The sequence below is a fragment of the Equus caballus genome, chromosome 16 (assembly GCF_041296265.1).
Source record: "Equus caballus isolate H_3958 breed thoroughbred chromosome 16, TB-T2T, whole genome shotgun sequence".
NCBI classification, from domain to species: Eukaryota; Metazoa; Chordata; class Mammalia; order Perissodactyla; family Equidae; genus Equus; species Equus caballus.
This window is the reverse complement of record NC_091699.1, coordinates 78309510-78327097: the sequence shown is the minus strand read 5'-3', so window position 1 is coordinate 78327097 and position 17588 is coordinate 78309510. Positions and strand designations below refer to the sequence as shown.

At 41.8% G+C, this 17588-nt stretch overlaps 1 protein-coding gene across 3 annotated transcripts in view; it reads right to left on the bottom strand.

Moving 5' to 3' along the window:
* Nucleotides 1-17202, bottom strand: part of ATP2C1 (ATPase secretory pathway Ca2+ transporting 1) — a 152123-nt gene extending 134921 nt beyond the window's left edge. For all 3 annotated transcript variants that reach the window (XM_005600931.4, XM_070238138.1, XM_003363157.5), the window contains exons 1-2: nt 17084-17202; nt 12005-12912 (exon numbers count right to left, since the gene is read on the bottom strand). In XM_005600931.4, the coding sequence (XP_005600988.1) occupies nt 12005-12112 (108 nt within the window). In that variant the 5' untranslated portion in view covers nt 12113-12912; nt 17084-17202. The remainder of the gene's footprint in view (nt 1-12004; nt 12913-17083) is intronic.
* Nucleotides 17203-17588: the final 386 nt, after the last annotated feature.

Genomic DNA, 17588 nt, shown 5'->3' with positions numbered 1-17588 from the left:
ATTTTTATCCAGAGACAAGTTACAGTAACTATGTTATAATTGCAAATAACAGATGAGTTTGCAAAAGCTTGATTGTGTCTTAATGAATTCTTAAAGACTTTTTTTAGTGCTGCTATAATTTTTCTACTGTGTAGTCTTTAACAGCAATAACATGCTCCTCTCTGTGCGTTAACTAGACTATTTGGAAGGATAGTAAATGGTGTATTTAATATTAATTAGGCCAACATAGGAATTTTGAGATCTATTATATTTGCAAATAGTCCCATTACAAATAATGAGTCTTGTGCAAATATAAATGGGGGTGGGGGACCTTTGAGTTTTAGCAATACCAGAACATCTCCATTTCCATAGTGCTGTATACGATAGAATGAAATACACCAAAAGAACATCCTCCCCTTCAATCAGTGGGGTTGGGAGCTCAAGCCGCTCAGAATAGGACCTCATACAGCCCTACTTTTGAAGCCACCCTATGGCATGGACTCTTGCATATTATAGTACAACACCGTTTTTGTGTTATACCATTCCTGCAAAGCTGGATTTTCTTGGAAACCAAGGAAGCTGAAGTTTCAGGGCCCCTTTCTTGCAGAGGCCCCCCTTAAGACCCTGAAAGAGATTCTAACAATGTTCTCATGCTCTTATGGTTTGGTAAAATTTGCAAAAGATATTTTAACTGCAGTTGGTTTTAGAGTACTCTTTTTGCTGACTTTTCCTCTTTCAAACTTCTTTCAGGTAGCATTGGAGTGGCCAGTGGCAAAATTTTGGATCTGGTTTAAAGAAAGTTGAAATAGGGATATGTTTAGGTTTTGTTTGGATTTAGTAGGGTATATAAATGTAGTTTGTAGTCATTTCTGTGTATGGTTAAGTTACTGCTAGCTGTCCTGGTAGAGAAAGGACATCCAGGTATATTCCTACTACCAAATAGACTGAATCACAAGGCCCGAAATCTTTATACAAATGTGTCCAGTGGTGCCCAGCACCTGAAGTATGTGGGTGGTAAAGGAGAAAGAGGGCTAGAAGATAGTCTATGGAGCTTTTCTAGACTCATAAAAAACAAATATAAATTGACTATGCTAGAGGAGTGTCTGAATTATCTTTCGATGATCTCTTTGGAGAGTATTAGAAAATCATTGTCATGTGAAGTGGTGATTAAAGCCTGCAGCCCAACATTGTAGGAACAAAACATCTTAGGGTGCAACTGTTAAGTAGTAAAAACACTTTTTTTCTAGATTTTGTGATGTTTGTGGTATTTGTCACCCAAATTTGTAATTTGTTGTGGTTTCTTATTCGATTCTAAATACTTGTTCACTTGGTGTCCAATTTACTATTTATAATTATGTATTCTTTTCCTTAAAAGAAGTTCCCCCAAATTGAATAGCCTTCAAACCTCTCAAAAACGTGGATCTCTACCTAAAAGAATTTAAGGTGTCTTCTCTGGACAGTAGTTATGGTGGTTTTATTTTTAACCCCTTTATCCTTACTAGATGAAAGAAAATCTAATATCAAGGAAAGAAGGAAGAATAGAAAGGAAGGAGTGAGGGAAAGAAGGGGAGAAAGGGACCCTGCCTGTGGGAGGTGTCTCAGTATGAGGCAGTTAATCAGGCTGTGGAGTCAAGCTGACGGGCCAACCTGGAGCTGAACTCTTACTGCCATCACTTATGAGTGATGGACCAAGGTATCTCACTTTTTTTCTTCTTTTTTTTCTTCTTCTTCTCCCCAAAGCCCCCCAGTACATAGTTGTATATTCTAGTTGTGAGTACCTCTGGTTGTGCTAAGTGGGATGCTGCCTCAACATGGCTTGATGAGAGGTGCCATGTCTGCACCCAGGATCCGAACCAGCAAAACCCCAGACCACTGAGGGGGAGCCCATGAACTTAACCACTCGGCTGTGGGGCCAGCCCCAGTATCTCACTTCTTTAAACCTCAGTTCTCTCATCCATAATGTGGGGATAATACCTCCAATTTCGTAAGGTTATTATGAAGATTAAATGACAACATATGTAAAGGACCTTGACAAGAACCTGGCACATATATGACATTTAATAAAAATTTTAAATTCCTTCTTTTTTTGTGAGAGAGATTGGCCCTGAGCTAACATCTGTTGCCAATCTTCTTCTTCTTTCTTGAGGAAGATTGTCGCTCAGCTAACATCTGTGCCAATCTTCCTCTATTTTATGTGGGATGCTGCCACAGCATGGCTTGATGAGCAGTGCTAGGTCTGTGCCCAGGATCTGAAACTGTGAACCCTGGGCCACTGAAGTGGAGCGCATGAACTTAACCACTACACCACCAGGCCAGCCCCTAAAATTCTTTATTCTTAAGTACATAATCAAGTTGTATTTCTTGAGATAGCTTTATTAATATGCTGCCTTCAGGATGAGCAGGAAAGAAATAATTCCAGCATTTTTCCTGCTCTCTTCACAGCAAATTATGAGCAGTACAACATATGTGGAAAGTTCATTTCTTTTTCTAAGACATAGAACTGTCTGTACAAGTTGAGGAAATATGTCATCTTCCATTCTGAGCAAAAGTTAGCAAATAAAATGTTGCAGACAAACTGTCTAAGAAGCAAAATAGGATAGCAAATTTAGGAATCTGCACAAAAAGCTACACTGTAGTTCACAAAAAAGGGTTTACATTTTGGTTAACGTGCTTATTTCAAAGACAAAGATTTTGGTGTTCATCCATTTACTGACTTCTGTGCTTCAAAGATTTCTGAGCACAGTAGATTAGGAAAGTTTAGAAGCAGCCAACAGGATTAGAAATAGCTCAAAAGTCAACTTGGTCCAGGTGTCTCCAAGGCACGTCTAACACTTCACAGCTGTGATAACATGGACAAGAAGGATGGAACACCTTCAGAAGGGACCACAATAAGCAGCAAGTTATCAGCATCAAATGCAGGAAAAGAAGAATTGAAGGTAAAAGACAGTTGATATTAAGGAAAAAAAAAAACAGTGGTTAAAATGCCACAAGATAACCTGAAAAATGAATTCTAATGATGCACCTGTGCCCTCTCTCTGTTCCTAAGGTATCTGAATTGTCCATCTTTCTACTGCTTACTGGGCTAGAATCTTGGGGCTGGAAGGGGCCTGGTAAGTCATTCCATCTTCTTTCATGATGTAGAAACCATCACTACAAATCCTCTGAGCAGGGGTAACATACCCCGCCCTCTGCAAAAGGCGGTCCATTCCTCTACCTCTGACTTTTAGAAAGTCCATCCTTATTATTGTATCACGACCTCTCCCTATAATTTTGCCCATTAGTTATGGTTGTTTCCTCTGGAACCTCCCAAATGCACATCCAGTTTTCTTCTACGAATTAGCCCTATGGGTCTTGTAAAACACACAAACAAATACACATGCAGAAACAATCACATCTTAAGATTCATCCTCACAGAGCCTAACATCCAGGATTCTTCCAAGCACTTCTGTCTCAGGATAGCATTCATTACCTGCCTCATACGACCTCCCGCCCCTCACGAACCAATTCCACAAACTTGTATTCAGTTTCTTCCATCCAATAGGCATGTTGCTAGTCATCCAAGACGTACTGGGAATCAAATAGCCCCACAAATAGATGCAAAAGTGCTACTGGGATAAGTACAGCAAAGGAGAGTTACAAGGTGCCTTCAAAGTATATAATGGGAGATAGGACCAAGGTGGGAAAGTCAGAAAAGCCTGCCCTAAGGAACTAATATTGAATTAAGATTTGAAGGAAGAGTAGATATTAACTAAGGGAGTATAGTGAAGGAACAATTGGAATGAAGGCCCTGGACAAGAAGTGGCAGGGAAACAGGGAGAAGTGGAAGAAGGGTCCTTTAGCTGGGTGCAGAGAGCAAAGGGAGGCAAGGTAAGCAAGCAGCAGGGGAGAGAATCAGAATCAGACCACAGAAGGCCCTTCGTGTTGGGGAACTTTGTCTTTATCCTAAAAGCAAGTGGAAGGCAAGAAAGATCGTAAGCATGGGGCCAGGGGATTTCATGGTCAGGTTTGTGTCTCTAGAAGACCTCTCTGGCTGTAGTGTGAAGATTTGATTAGACAGGACAGCAGCGGATAGAGGGAGACCAATGAAAAGACTATTATGGTGCCTCAGGCAAGAAGTGATGATGGCCTCTTGGGCTAGGCTAGTGAGAGAGAGAAGAAGACCGATTGATTGAGGGGATATTTAGTGATAGAACTGAAAGGATTAATGATAGATTAGATATTGACTGAGGGAACAGAAAGTACCAAAGATGACTCCTAGGTCTCTGCCTGAATGACAGGCTGGTTGCTGGTGGTACTGTTTTCTTAGATAGAGAAGACAGGTTTGGGGGAGGGGAAGAACATGAGAGTGGGTGCCGATGACTAGAAAGCCGTTAATCTTCATGCAAGCTATTGAAGCTGGGTACCTGAGGGTTACTGTAAATATTCAGTAAGAACATGGTTACCTTTCAGCCTGTTCCTAGCACAGACGTAGATGAAAAGAAGTTAATCTTGTCAATTTGCTGTCTTCTTGTTTAACCTGAGGACTCAAGGGTCACAAGGATTTATGAGCTTGTTTTGTAGAAGGAAAAGAATGCCTTCAAGGAAGTTACCATCACCAGATAACCAGCCCCCAGCTGCCTTGCCACCCAGAAGTCAGAATGCCCCCAGGCTTATCTGGAGAGAAAGAAACACAGATTACCCCTTGTTTCTCCAAAACTCCTCCTGCCAAGCCCCTTAGCTCTATAAAACCCCCTGCTTTCTTCTCTTGGGAAAGTGGATTCGAATGAACCTCTTCTCCCACCTTCTTGTTTTGGCCAATTCAAATAAACGTTTCTTCCTCTTCAAGCAGTGATGTCTCCATGATTGGCTTACTGCATATTGGGCACATGAATGAATTTGAGATTAAGAGGTTTTTTATCACTCTCAATTACAATTCTCAGGCATCTTACAGATTATGTAGTGCCACAGACTGATTGTTTGTGTCCCCCCCAAAATTCATATGTTGAAATCCTAACTCCTAATGTGATAGTATTAGGAGGAGGGGCCTTTGGGAGGTGATTAGGTCATGAGGACAAAGCCCTCATGAATGGGATTAGTGCCCTTATAAAGATGCCCAAGAAAGCTCTCTCACCCCTTCTACCAAAAAAAAAGATGGCCATCTAGGAAGCAGTGTCTCACCAGACACTGAATCTGCCAGCACCTTTATCTTGGACTTCCAGGCCCTAGAACTGGGAGAAATAAATTTCTGTTGTTTATAAGCCACTTGGTCTATGATATTTTGTTATAGCAGCCCAAATGAACTAAGGCATGGTGAAAACTATTGGAGGCTACTTTTGGGTAAATAAATAGCTCTTTTTAATTTTTTTAATTTCTCCCTTCAGATAGAGGAGACTGTTGTAATTACTATGATAAAATATTTCAACTTCTAATGTCATATTTAACAGTCAGAAATATTAAGGTTCAGTTTCATATTATGACAGCAATTTAACTGTCAATGTTACCTATATATAATCACACAAATCCCCCCGCAGGAGTGGGGAAGAATCTCTGCCCTGTATCTTAAATTCCACAGGGATAGTCTTTTCCTCCTGCTTCTGAAAGATTAAAGCTTTTTCTCTACCCAATCACAAGGATATGGGGCAAACGCCTTTAGTTTCCCCTGAGATGTCATCTGAATTATCAACAGCATTTCATGACTGTTTTTAGAGGCTTTTAAAAATAGATAACTTTGGTATACTCTCAAGATATAACCAACTCACCTACTTAACATTTCTTAAACCAAGCTATAGCAAAATTTCTATCATTTTACCTAGAGAGGAGAGCCTACACCAGCAAACCCCTTATGTAACATTCCAAATCTCAATATAGCTTTGGTGGGGGGGAGGCGGGATGTAGGGAGAGTCCTTAATTTTTATATTGTTATTCAGAGCAGGTATAAGAGCCAAAATGAAGAACTGAGTTTCTAAGGTTCAAATTAAATTCAAATATTTATTTAACAACCCAACTTTGATGTTAGCATTCATTAAGAAACAAAGCAAGAAATAAAAATCCAGTGACACTGTTTGTACTAGAAAGCTTTTCTTAAGCCATTGAAGAGAAACTTTATTTTATTTTTTTAAGATTTCATTTTTCCTTTTTTTCTCCCCAAAGCCCCCCGGTACATAGTTGTGTATTTTTTTTAGTTGTGGGTCCTTCTAGTTGTGGCATGTGGGACACCACCTCAGTGTGGCCTGACGAGTCATGCCATGTCCACCATGCCCAGGAGCTGAACCAGCGAAACCCTGGGCCACCAAACCGGAGTGCACAAACTCAACCCCTCGGCCACAGGGGCAGCTCTGAAGAGAAACTTAAGAATAGCCTCCAAAACAAAATTTGCTTCTAATCCTTAATTAAAATATAGCTACTGTATGTGCCCCCCGATCCCCAAAGACCATTCTCCTCATTTTAACAAATTAATCCAAGCAGGTCTTGAGCTAGATAGACCCTCAATGGCTGCAGTGTGTGGTTTTTGCCTCATGTTATAAGTACTTGAGTACAGCTCTTTCTACTCATTGAGACTATAAGCATCACAGAAGGGCTATACTCTACCTAATTCATTTTCACGTCCTCATCACCTATAAAAATGCTCTACACACAATACATATGAAAAAACCTGCTTAATAATCAAAGGTATTATGGAATTCCACAGAAGAAGATGACAAAGCAGAGTTCTATTAGCTCTACATTCAGTCCTGTCCAGATCAACATTTGTGCCCATATTTATATAAGGACAACAATGGCAACATGATTGCATTTTCAGGTAACAAGAATATAGAAAAATAGTAAAAAATTCATGTGGATTAATTTCGTTGGAAGACGACATTATACCAATTCAAGGGTCTAATTCCAAAAACGTATATACCTATTGTACATGCCCCAAAGCCCACTCTCCTCATTTTAAGCAGATTCACTATTAAATAGGCAAGACACGTCAAGTCAGCACTTAGGTGGTATTTCTTGTTCAGAAAGAAGTCTTTCTATTCAAGAGACAAAGGCAGCATTGGCATAGATCATCCCAAATTCTTGTCTACTAAGTGAGCCATCCTGTATTTTCTGATCCCTGGTCTGTGGGACACACAGAAGAAGAGATTCAAGTGGATGAGGCTACTGCAGGGCAGTATAAGTTGAAGGACAAGAGCTCAAAATACCAGGCTTCTCTGTCTCAGTCTTTCATCAGGGGGGTTTATCTATTATTGATAAGTTGACCTTCAGGCATCACCTACCCCCTGGACTCAGCCTGTAGAGTCCTTTTCTCTTTGCTTGGTAGTCATATTGCCCTTTTCTACATCTCTGCTAAGACTCCCAATACACACTGGAAAAAGCACTGAAGTGGGAGTCAAGCAGGCCAAATTCTAATCCCAGCACTGATCCAAATGAGCTGTGTGACCTCGGGCAAATCTCTTAACATCTGGCACTAGTTCCACATCTGTAAAATAAATTACACAGTTTCTCCTTGATCTCAACAGCCTCGCTTACTAAAGGTAATAACTCTATTTTCACCATCTCTTGCCCTCATCTGCACAATAGCATCTCAGCCCCTGAACACCCCAACCTCCGCATTCACTCATTCAGTTATATAAATTTATCACCTACTATATGCTTTATTTATGTTTGGCACTTGGGCTAAACTAGCAAATGAAAGCAATCATCTTCTCTGAATTGGGGTGAAATAAGATTTACACTTAAAAGGAAGATACTGACTGCTAAGGGGAACTTGGATTGTAGGGTAACAAGAATGAACATGGGGATACAATTCAAATGCTATTGCAATGGTCCAAGCAAGGGAGGATGATGTAGCAGGGTGTGTAGGAAAAGATGGAGGATTCAGTAACTATTTTAGAGGTATAATTGAACAGGTTTGTTATGAGATTGCAAAGGGAGGTGAGGGAGAGAAAGGGAGGTGCCAAAGTGACTCCCAAGTCTGTGGTTTGAGCTTTTGTGTTGATTGATGGACCTGCAGAGGAGCAGATTTGGGGATAGAGCTTGTGAGTTCTCTTTGGACCTATTCAGTCTGCAACATCACCGAGACATTCAGATGGAGATGTCAAATAGGCAGTTGGATATACAAAGCTAAGGTGCACTGGGGTTAAATATTTGGGAGTTGTCGGCAACTAGGTGGTGTTTGAAGCCATGGGAATGGAGGACCTCACCAAGGGAGTGAGGGTAGACTGTCTCAAATGAAATCACAAACTGTCTTCTCTTATCATTTGGCCTAGCATCCATGAATAATGTCTCCATCGGTGGTGTTGACCCCTCAGAGCAGCATTCCCTGGAGGTTCATAGGGCACTCAGTTCTCTGTAACACTCATTGAGCTGAAGCCAGGCTATAGTCTGCCCAGAAGTGGAATAAATTCTCCCTTCCCCACTCAGTGTCCCGCTTGGTCACCCAAGCCACAGAGCAGGCTGTTGGGACTGCAGTACTCAAGAGAATATTGCCTACAAGTCCTGTTCATTTCCTACAAGTTCAGACAACATCTCAGCTAGACTCTGGCTGTTCCCACCAAACCAAAAGGAAATACCTGCAATTATATATCCTTATGTGTGTGTTTAGTACACTTGCCCAAACTCATCTGAGAATCCATTTAGGCTCAAGCTAGGTTCCTCCTACGCACCACTACCACCACTACAACACCATTTGAATAATACTGCTTGGAAATATTTCATCATCAAATTTGCCCAACCTTCTGCACCTTCATCTAATTAATCACCTTAATCTTCTAAGTTAGGGACTTGGCTTTGTGAAATGTCTGCAATACCAGAGTCTAGGAATGCAAAGGATGAGCTATTTGTTCTCAGTTTGATAAACAACCTGTCCATCCATTGATTGGCACATCGCAACAGGAACAACAACAAAAACTACCAAACCAACCAACCCTCAGATCAAACCTTCGTGTCTGTATGACACCAAGAGCAAGGAGGAAGAACACTGAGAAGGTTTAAACAAGAAGACATCTGTGGACAAGGCAAGTGTAGCAATGACCATGACTGGGACATAGGGGGACCCTCCAGGCGCAGTCAAGAGATGGGTGGAAGTAAGAAAGGAAGTGTGCTCCACAGGCAATCTGCCTGTGGTATGGGTCACTCCTACACCAGCCTGTGCCAGGCTCAAAGGTGGGCGTGAGGGAACAAAGAACAAGGACCACCCAGCATCATGTGTGTATAGGTGCACATATGTAGACATGTAAGCAAATGGTTTACTACACATGATATAGTAAGGGCCCCTACTAGAAGCAGACATAATATCTTGGAAAAGGAGGGGCTGTACTTCACTCTTCCCTGCAGAACCGGTGAAAGTTTTTTCACTGAGCCCATTTAACCTGAATTTTGAAGGATGTATAGGCAATCTCCAGATGGGCTAGTTGTAAGTAAAGGACAGAACTCTAGGCTAGAGGGAGGAGTGTATTTGAATACCCGGAGGTGGAGAAGTAGGTGGTGTGTCTGGGGGACTATTCTGAAAATGTGTGAACACAACACTAGTAGTACCCAATGATGCTAGATGGAGTGGGAGAAGACTTTAGGTGACATGCAGACACTGCATTAAATAACAATGAATTACTTGGAATTGCAAAAGTTGTCTATCGTTTAATTTCCTTCTATCCCTGCCCAGGAGAATTTCTCAATTGGCTACTAGGATGCTAATATCTTAAACTAATCTTCTTTCTTACAAAACAGAGCAAGTTTCAGGCTCAGAGGTTTCACAGGTAACAGTATCTAGCTAGAATTTGACATTATTTTGCTTTTATTACATTTATGCTTCCCTTTTATTTATGGCAAATGACAGTGGTTTTCCATTTAGAGCAGTAATATAAAATTTCTTGCTAAACAAACTTATGTTTAAAAAGTGAGTGATTTAAATGCAAATATAGAAAAATACTAAGGAGTTAGTCATACAGGTAGTAAACACTTATGGCAAGAATTATGACAGTGGTATGTGACTATCTGAAGTGTTGGACTTACTCTCTAAGAGAAAGATTAGCCATTTGCTGTGTTGCTATCACTAGGCTGTTCAGAGACTAGACATGGTAAAATGGATCAAGTTTAAAGCCATGCAGACAGGAGTTCAAATCTCCCTTCAGTACATTCTAGCTGGGTGGCCTTGGATAAGACCTCTTAAGATCTCTGTCTCACTTCCTTCATCTTTATAATGAAGATCCATCTTACATGAATGTAAGGATTAGAGACAACCAATATGCAAGTCCTAAAATTATAGACATTATTAACCTCCTTTACAACTTTCCAACAAGCTTTCCAAGGTTAGCCATGATTGACTCTGACCTAATTTCTCTAATTCTGTGAGACATTACATCTGCAGAGCTGTTAATTGGTTTCAGAAAGGAATTGAATATGCTTTCTTATTTCTCCATCAATTTATGCAGAAAGTTAAGAAATCAGCACAATACTCATAGTTGTTCCCAGGTGATGCCAAATGGTTGTAAACTTGGGAGGGGACCACCCACTCAGTCCAAGTCAGAGGATCCATTTTAAATTCTAATGTTCTCATAAGTGCATTTTGTAACATCTTAAAGATAAATTTTAAAAAATAATAATAACCATACAAGCAATACAGCCACACCTCTGAAAACTTACAATACTGAGAAAAGGAAAAAAAGAATCACTTAATCCACATCCCAAGGTTCCAGCTCCTCCTTTCAGCCACCTCCCCCTCCCCATTCCTCACACCCCTCCTCCCCCACAATGAGGCCTGAAGAAGCCTCTGGATGTGGACTTGGTGAGGCAGATAATAAGTCACAGCACCACCACCTGGGCCTCTGGCTTTCCACTTCAAAAACAAGCACATACTGAGACTTGGAAACCAAGAGATTTCCTTGTAATCATGACACCTTGCCTAAGTGAGAGAGAAACTGGCCAGTCTAGCCCCCTTTGTGAGCACAGTCTGAATTTCCAGCCCTTGTAAAATCATTAAAGCACAGCACAAACGCAGTTTCCTCGAGAACAGTAGTAATGATTTTCATTTTTCCAAATTATGCATTGACTTTTGGGGAAACCTGTCATTAAAGGATATTCTGTCTGCTGACCTTTGCTTTCACTTCCTGGAAGTGTTTGATTAAGTAGGTCATCTCATTCAAATACAGGACACTGCTAATATCTCCTACCCAGTTTTGCAGTTCTAGTGACAAGCATGATGCCCAAGCAATTTACGACTCTGGGTCTTCAATGTGGCTGTACATTTGTCCTTTACCACTGCCACACGTCTTCCTAAATGAACCACCAGATTTAAATGGATCAGATATAGCTATTTCTTCCAATGACCTGGTACAATTCACAAAAGTGGATTTTAGAAATGCCTTTTTCATAATGGTAAGAATAATATAAATCTCAAAACAATAAAATGAATGCATGATTTTGAACAAGAAGTGATAAGACATTTTAACAGTTTTTTTTTTTTTAATACTCCCACATGCTAGAGTCTACTACTAGAAATCCTAACTTTTAATTGGCTAAAAAGACTGAAATTTCCAGTGCTCTATCCCTACTTGCCACCAAAAAGAACAACTAATTACTTCTGAATGATCTTCACAGTTCCCTAGTGATCTGTTTATCTTATTTACAGTCTACAAAATGTATTTTGTTTTGCAGGTCCCGGTGGTATTAATATTGCCATAAATACGCAAAGAAGTCAAGTGTATTTCTAGGGCCTGATAGTTTTCTTTGTCGAGATATTAATAGTTTTATTTGAGGCCCTGGAAAATCATCAAGGAATCCACAGTTTAGCTCTGATAGAGTAGTTTAGTCTAGCTATTCAGAAGAAAAAAAAAAAGCATGTGGTTTTATTACAGAACTTGAGCTTAATCTCAGGATCCAAATGTTCCAAGTTCAAATAAGCCCTCACCAGCCTGCTTGCTCCTCTGATTGTCAAGTCTGAACAGCCACGAGCAGGGGCCTTTAAACATGTAAACCAGCAAAAACTAAATCACCAAGCGACGTAAAAGCAACACCCAAAAGCAAACATCCATTAACCTTAAAGATAATATAAACAAAATAATACCTGTTCTTCGGCTCTTTGGTTTCTCAGCATCGATAAATATTTCCTAATTACATGGAGAGGATAGTTTTTGAAATAAGAGAATCTAGACTGAGGCAACAGATTATCCATGGTGAGGAATGCAAGAAGGGCCTTGTCTGCCCCTCCCTGTCAGCAACCATATGAAATCTAGAAGCTTCACGATTCCTCAGATGCCTAAAGATTTGCTTGTAGCTCGAGCACTTTCCTGCAAACAAAGCAGAGGTTCTTGCTGCTTCCTCTTTTGAGGAGGGTTCCTGGTGAAACCAGACAGCCAAGTATGAACACTGTCTAAAAGCGTCCAGAAATGCCCAAAGGGCAGTAGGAGCCAGGAGGAATTTAGAGGCTGGTCCACAGAATGCAAATTGCTTAGTGGTAGTGATGTGACTGTCCTATTTCTAGCAACAGCGTTCTGTTGCAAGCTATGTTAATATTAGCTAGCTAGTGACTTTCCACACCCACAGACTCTCAGGAGGTTTCATCTTAATTCTTCTGACAGCTTTTCTAGCTCTTAAAGAGGACGTGACATGAGGTTTTTCCTGTTTCCCTCTAGATTTCTTATCACTGTGAGCACACACAGACAAGCCTCGGCTGAGTCCCGGCTCTAAAATGTTGATTCATTCAGTCTTGAGCAGCATTGTTTTAGAGGACTTCTGAAAAATGAACACGTTCCCTCGCTCTTCATTGTTATCAAGGAGTTCAGTGTCAGCACTGAAAATGATGGGTTTACACTGTCATGCATAATGCAACATGCCCAGTAACCAGATACTTCACATTAATTGCACAATAGCTGCAAACAGATTCTGTTCTGAGTTAAAAGGCTTCTCTCCTTGAATCCTTATCTCAAATCCACAGGCTGAATCCAGGAACATTAAATTTTCCCAGGCTTTATTCTGAGTGTAAGAGAGAAAAAAAAATGTTATACATTTGCTTTCTAACTACTATAAGAAGGATTCATGCTTAAAAAAAAAAGAACATGATAAGAGGTCTGTGGTCTTAGAGGACACAAAATCACAAAATTTGTAAGCAGTATTTTCTTAATTCTCTGTAGAAGTCACAGGCTTTCTGAACAAAGTCCTCAAGAAGGCTCTGCTATTTTATTATCTTTTTTAACTGGTAGCTGGTTCATTTGATGGAAACATTTGGTCACTTCTGTGAGGACTGCCATGTAGATCCAGGCCAGACATCGACCCCAAACCATGAGGCCCAGAGATTTGCTTTCAAGTGGAAAGAGAGAGCTGGTCTTTTCCCCTGCAGGTTGGGGAGAAGAGGGTAGATAGAGTGGGGGAACCCATGTTGCAGCCCGAGCCGGCCCCCTGGACTGCCCCCTTGACTCTCCTGGCTGGGCTGCCTGCCTTCAGGAATACACTTGAAAGGCCTAATGTGGGCTGTGCTGCGAGCAGCCCAGGCCATCTGTCAGGCTGGCATCAGGCCATTTGCAAGGTGATCTTCCAGTCTCACCAGAAGCCAGGCTGGCAATTCCAAGAAATCATTTACATAATGCTGCTAGGTCAGGCTCCTTGGAGGAGGAGGCCCTGCCCTCTCTCCTCTCTCCAGGTGCACTGCTACCTGCTTACAGAGGCCCTTGCGGTCCTCCTCCATACGCTGGAGACAGCCGACTCGAATGAGGGCTCGAGAGCAGCACTGGCTTGCGAGCCACCAGAATGCTAAGGGCACAGTGCTGTGCACTCCCTGCCAGCTCAGAGCCCAGAAAAACCAGGAGCTTGGAAATCCGGACACCCTGGCCAACCCGAGGCCCTGGAAAGGGGGGTGGCCCTTGGGGAATGGCAGTAGGCAGAGGTGCCATTTGTACGCATCCTCGAGGAATCCACAAGCTGCTCTTTTGCATCTGTTTTTAAAAATATCTAAACCTTCAGAGATGCCTCTTATTGTGGGCAGAACCCAGCAGCCTCCCAAACACGCACAGCACAGCTGGAGATCAAAGCATTTTCCCAGTGGACTAACACAAAGCCGACTCCATTTCAAATGGTTGTTTCATGATCACCTTTTCCTGGGTTGAGGAGAGTGATGAAAAGAGTTGGAGAGGGAGGAAAATAAACCCCCAAACCAAATATTCTGTCCCAACTAGATTGACCATAAAAAGAAAAATTGGTGAAACAAATGAAACTAAGATTCCCTTAGGAGTTTGATGTCAAATATAAATCATATCTAATACTTACTGGGCCTTTGGGCCAGTCACTGTGCTAAATTCTTGACATGTATTATCTCATGTAATCCTATGGCACCCTGTGGGGACACTGAGTCTCAGAGAGGGTAAACAACTTGCCAAGGTCACATGGCTACAAAGTAGAGAAGGGATCCTAACCATACAGGCTGACCCCAGAGTCTCGGTTTCTAATCAGTACATGGCACAGCCTCTTAACCCACATCCAGAAATGGATTCCTGAGGGCCTCTCTAGTGATTAACCTGAAGAAGAAAAGGCATGGAGTTGCCTTGTTAAAGAGAGATATAAAAAAGGACTGCCAGGCATTTACAGACTAGGATGATTAGATTAGAGACCGGTCGCATCTTCAGAAAAAACCATATGACTTCCTATCCCCAATTCTCTCTAAATAAGGCTAATACTCATCACTTGCCTCTTAAAGTTTCCTTTGTGAAATGATTCTAGTGATCTTGAAAAGAGATTGTATTCGTAGACATCGATTTTCTGCTTCCCAAACTTTGAAGTCTACAGTAATCTCGGTTTCTGCTTGACATAGGTTACAGTGGTCCATTTCTCTCAATATTTAATGCAAATATGATGTGGGATTTTCACACCCTGTTTCTCAAATCAGAGTCAGAGGCCCTTTGTGTTCACACTATGGACATTTCTGCCGTCTCAGCCTGGTGGAGCACTGTTCTGATCGCCAATGACTCAGTTGCCTTAGTGAAAGGCAGCTAACCAGACTTCTGGGGGCTACAGTGTACATCTGTAAGGACCCAAAGAGCTCAAAGTATTTGCCTCAAGCGTTAAGAGATCAGTTCTGCCCCCTGCAAAGTAGCACAATAAAGCATGGAAGCTATTACCTGTTATTTTTGCAACCCATTCCCACCTCTTGTCCTCTATTCAATAGAAAAATAACAGAAACCAGGAACCTAGGAAAGTCATAGATCAAGCTTGCAATCCCACTGTGAAAGGACATTTGTGTGTTTCTTTGATCTCTAAGAATCACCTGCTTTTTCACAAATAGCTTAAAATATGGAGAGTGCCAAGTTTTTCACTTGAAGAGGAACATAAAAAGGCAAAACTAAAGCCAGAAAAAACAGTGACAAGGGGGTGAAAAGAGAGATATTTTACAGTTTTCTCCTTTTCAAATGTTGGAGAAGATAGGATGAAAATGTTGGTTTGTGAAGCCATCTAGCACTGTGCACTGCACACAGTAGGTATTTCATTAATGCATATCAATACGTATTTATTAAAGGGAAAAGGCAAAGAGAAAAGAATGGGACCCAAGTGTTAAATTTAGGATGAGAAATAGGAAAGGAAAACAGAAAATATGTCTCCAGGATACCTTCGACTTGACAGGGTTTCCAAATTGCATCAGGACAAAAACAAAACCCCACTATCCTCTTCTCTTCCTCCTTCCAATCAGCGCTGAGAGTTTCCATCAGAAAAATGACTCCATTCTCTGGGAATTAATCCAGTCCAGATATAAAGCAAAGGGCAGGCAGTTAGGATGATGGAGAAGCAGCTAGCCCAGAAAACAGAAACCATTTTTTATCATGAATTCCACTGAGAAATCACTCTCAGCCTGCTAGGTCTGTGGATATTGGCCCAGTCTCCTGCTCCCCCAAGGACAGTTTTAAATGAAACCAGGAGAGAGGAAAGGGAGGCAGTTACCATTGTTCATCAGGACAAGTTTACGCAGCACCAACATTCCACCTTTTTTGTGATTAAAACACTTGTGCTACTTCATATGACCACATTTTCTTGGTGTCCCCATCCTGTAAGGAATAATTCTCACATCTGCATACAGTGCATTTTCACTTTCCCAAAAATCCACGTTCAGAATCCCCATACGTTGCCATTACAACCATAATTCAACAACTCTCATGTTTGTAATTGCTCTATGGGCCATACAACTTTTATGCCTTCTGCTCTCCAGTTCCAAGTACTATTGATTTCTGAAATTTAGCAATAACAAAATTTAACAATAACACTCGTCTTCCACTTAGGAGAAACCTTTTTTCGCACAGTTTAGGCCAAACTTGAACACGCATCGGAGTCCCTTGGAGGGCTTTGTTAAAGGCAGGTTGCTGACCCCACCCTCCGAGTTTCTGATCCAGCAGGTGAGCAGTGAGATGTTGCATTTCTAACAACTTCTCTGGTGTTGCTGAAGCTGCTGGTCTGGGGACCTCACTTTGTGGGCCATTGGTTTGGGCGATATCAGATACAGCCATGACCATAGAGGGATTTCTCAGGTGGATTTGAAGGCTAGATAGCCTGTTTGCTGGAGCACGTGCATAGGGGTGGCGGGGGGCGGGCCACTTCCATCAGATCCACATTTTGAAATATTTCCCCAGGGGTACTGGTTTCCCCCAGGCCCATCTCATTTCTTGTAGCCTCTCTTACATGAGAGAGCGCCCGCGTTACCAAGTTTCAAATCGGCCTCCCACCAAGTTCTGTCTTCTCAGTGATATCTCCATTTGATATCACATTTATCTCAAACTCTCCCTCACTCAGGTCTTAAGTGGCAGCCTTGGCACCATCAGTATTCTCAGCTCAGGAAGATTAACCCTTTGTTTAAGCCCAGGGCTAGAAACCACAGTCCTCTCTTCTGCCACTAACACAGTGTTCCTTTCCAGTTGGAGAAGGAGGAATCTCAAACTTGGAACAGGGAGCCCCCCGCCCCCACAAGAATCTCCAGAATCACAGACCTCCACAGACCCCCACAGACCCGTCCCCAAGCATAATCTGCTCGTCTCTGTCTTCAATGCGACTGTGGTTCGGGATGGATCCTCCACCAACTGGGTCTCCTTTCTTCCAGGCTTGAGATTCCACTCCAGATTTAACTGCAAACTATTCCTTTAATAGAAACATGAAATGCCCCCAGCAAGCTTACCGTTTCTGATGGATTTGGGGGCAGGTCTTTGGAGCCGTGTTGCCTTCTCCTCAGGACTTGATTTCCTTCCACCTTCCCCTCAGCAGCCATGCTTTGCTCTTTCTGACAGGGCTAACACCAACCCAGAAGAGGAAGAAACAGGTACTTCCTATTAAGGAGGGGAGAACAATGGTTCCACCCTGGGGGAACTTTAAAATTGGTGGTTGTGCTAGCTATAATTCTATATGAAACATATAATATGGTTTTAACAATAAGGAAAATATATTTTTTCCTGAAGTAAAATAAGTTGCCTAACAAGGAAGATGGAAGGAGAGGGTGGGTGTGACAGGCTATTGTGTTCCCCTCTAATGCCTGGTGGTTTGAAAATTAAGGACGTGGGGCCGGCCCGGTGGTGCAGCGGTTAAGTGTGCACGTTCCACTTTGGCGGCCCAGGGTTCACTGGTTCCGAAAAAAAGAAAATTAAGGACGTAACTGAGAGCAGATGTATGATTGGGCTAGGCGTCCC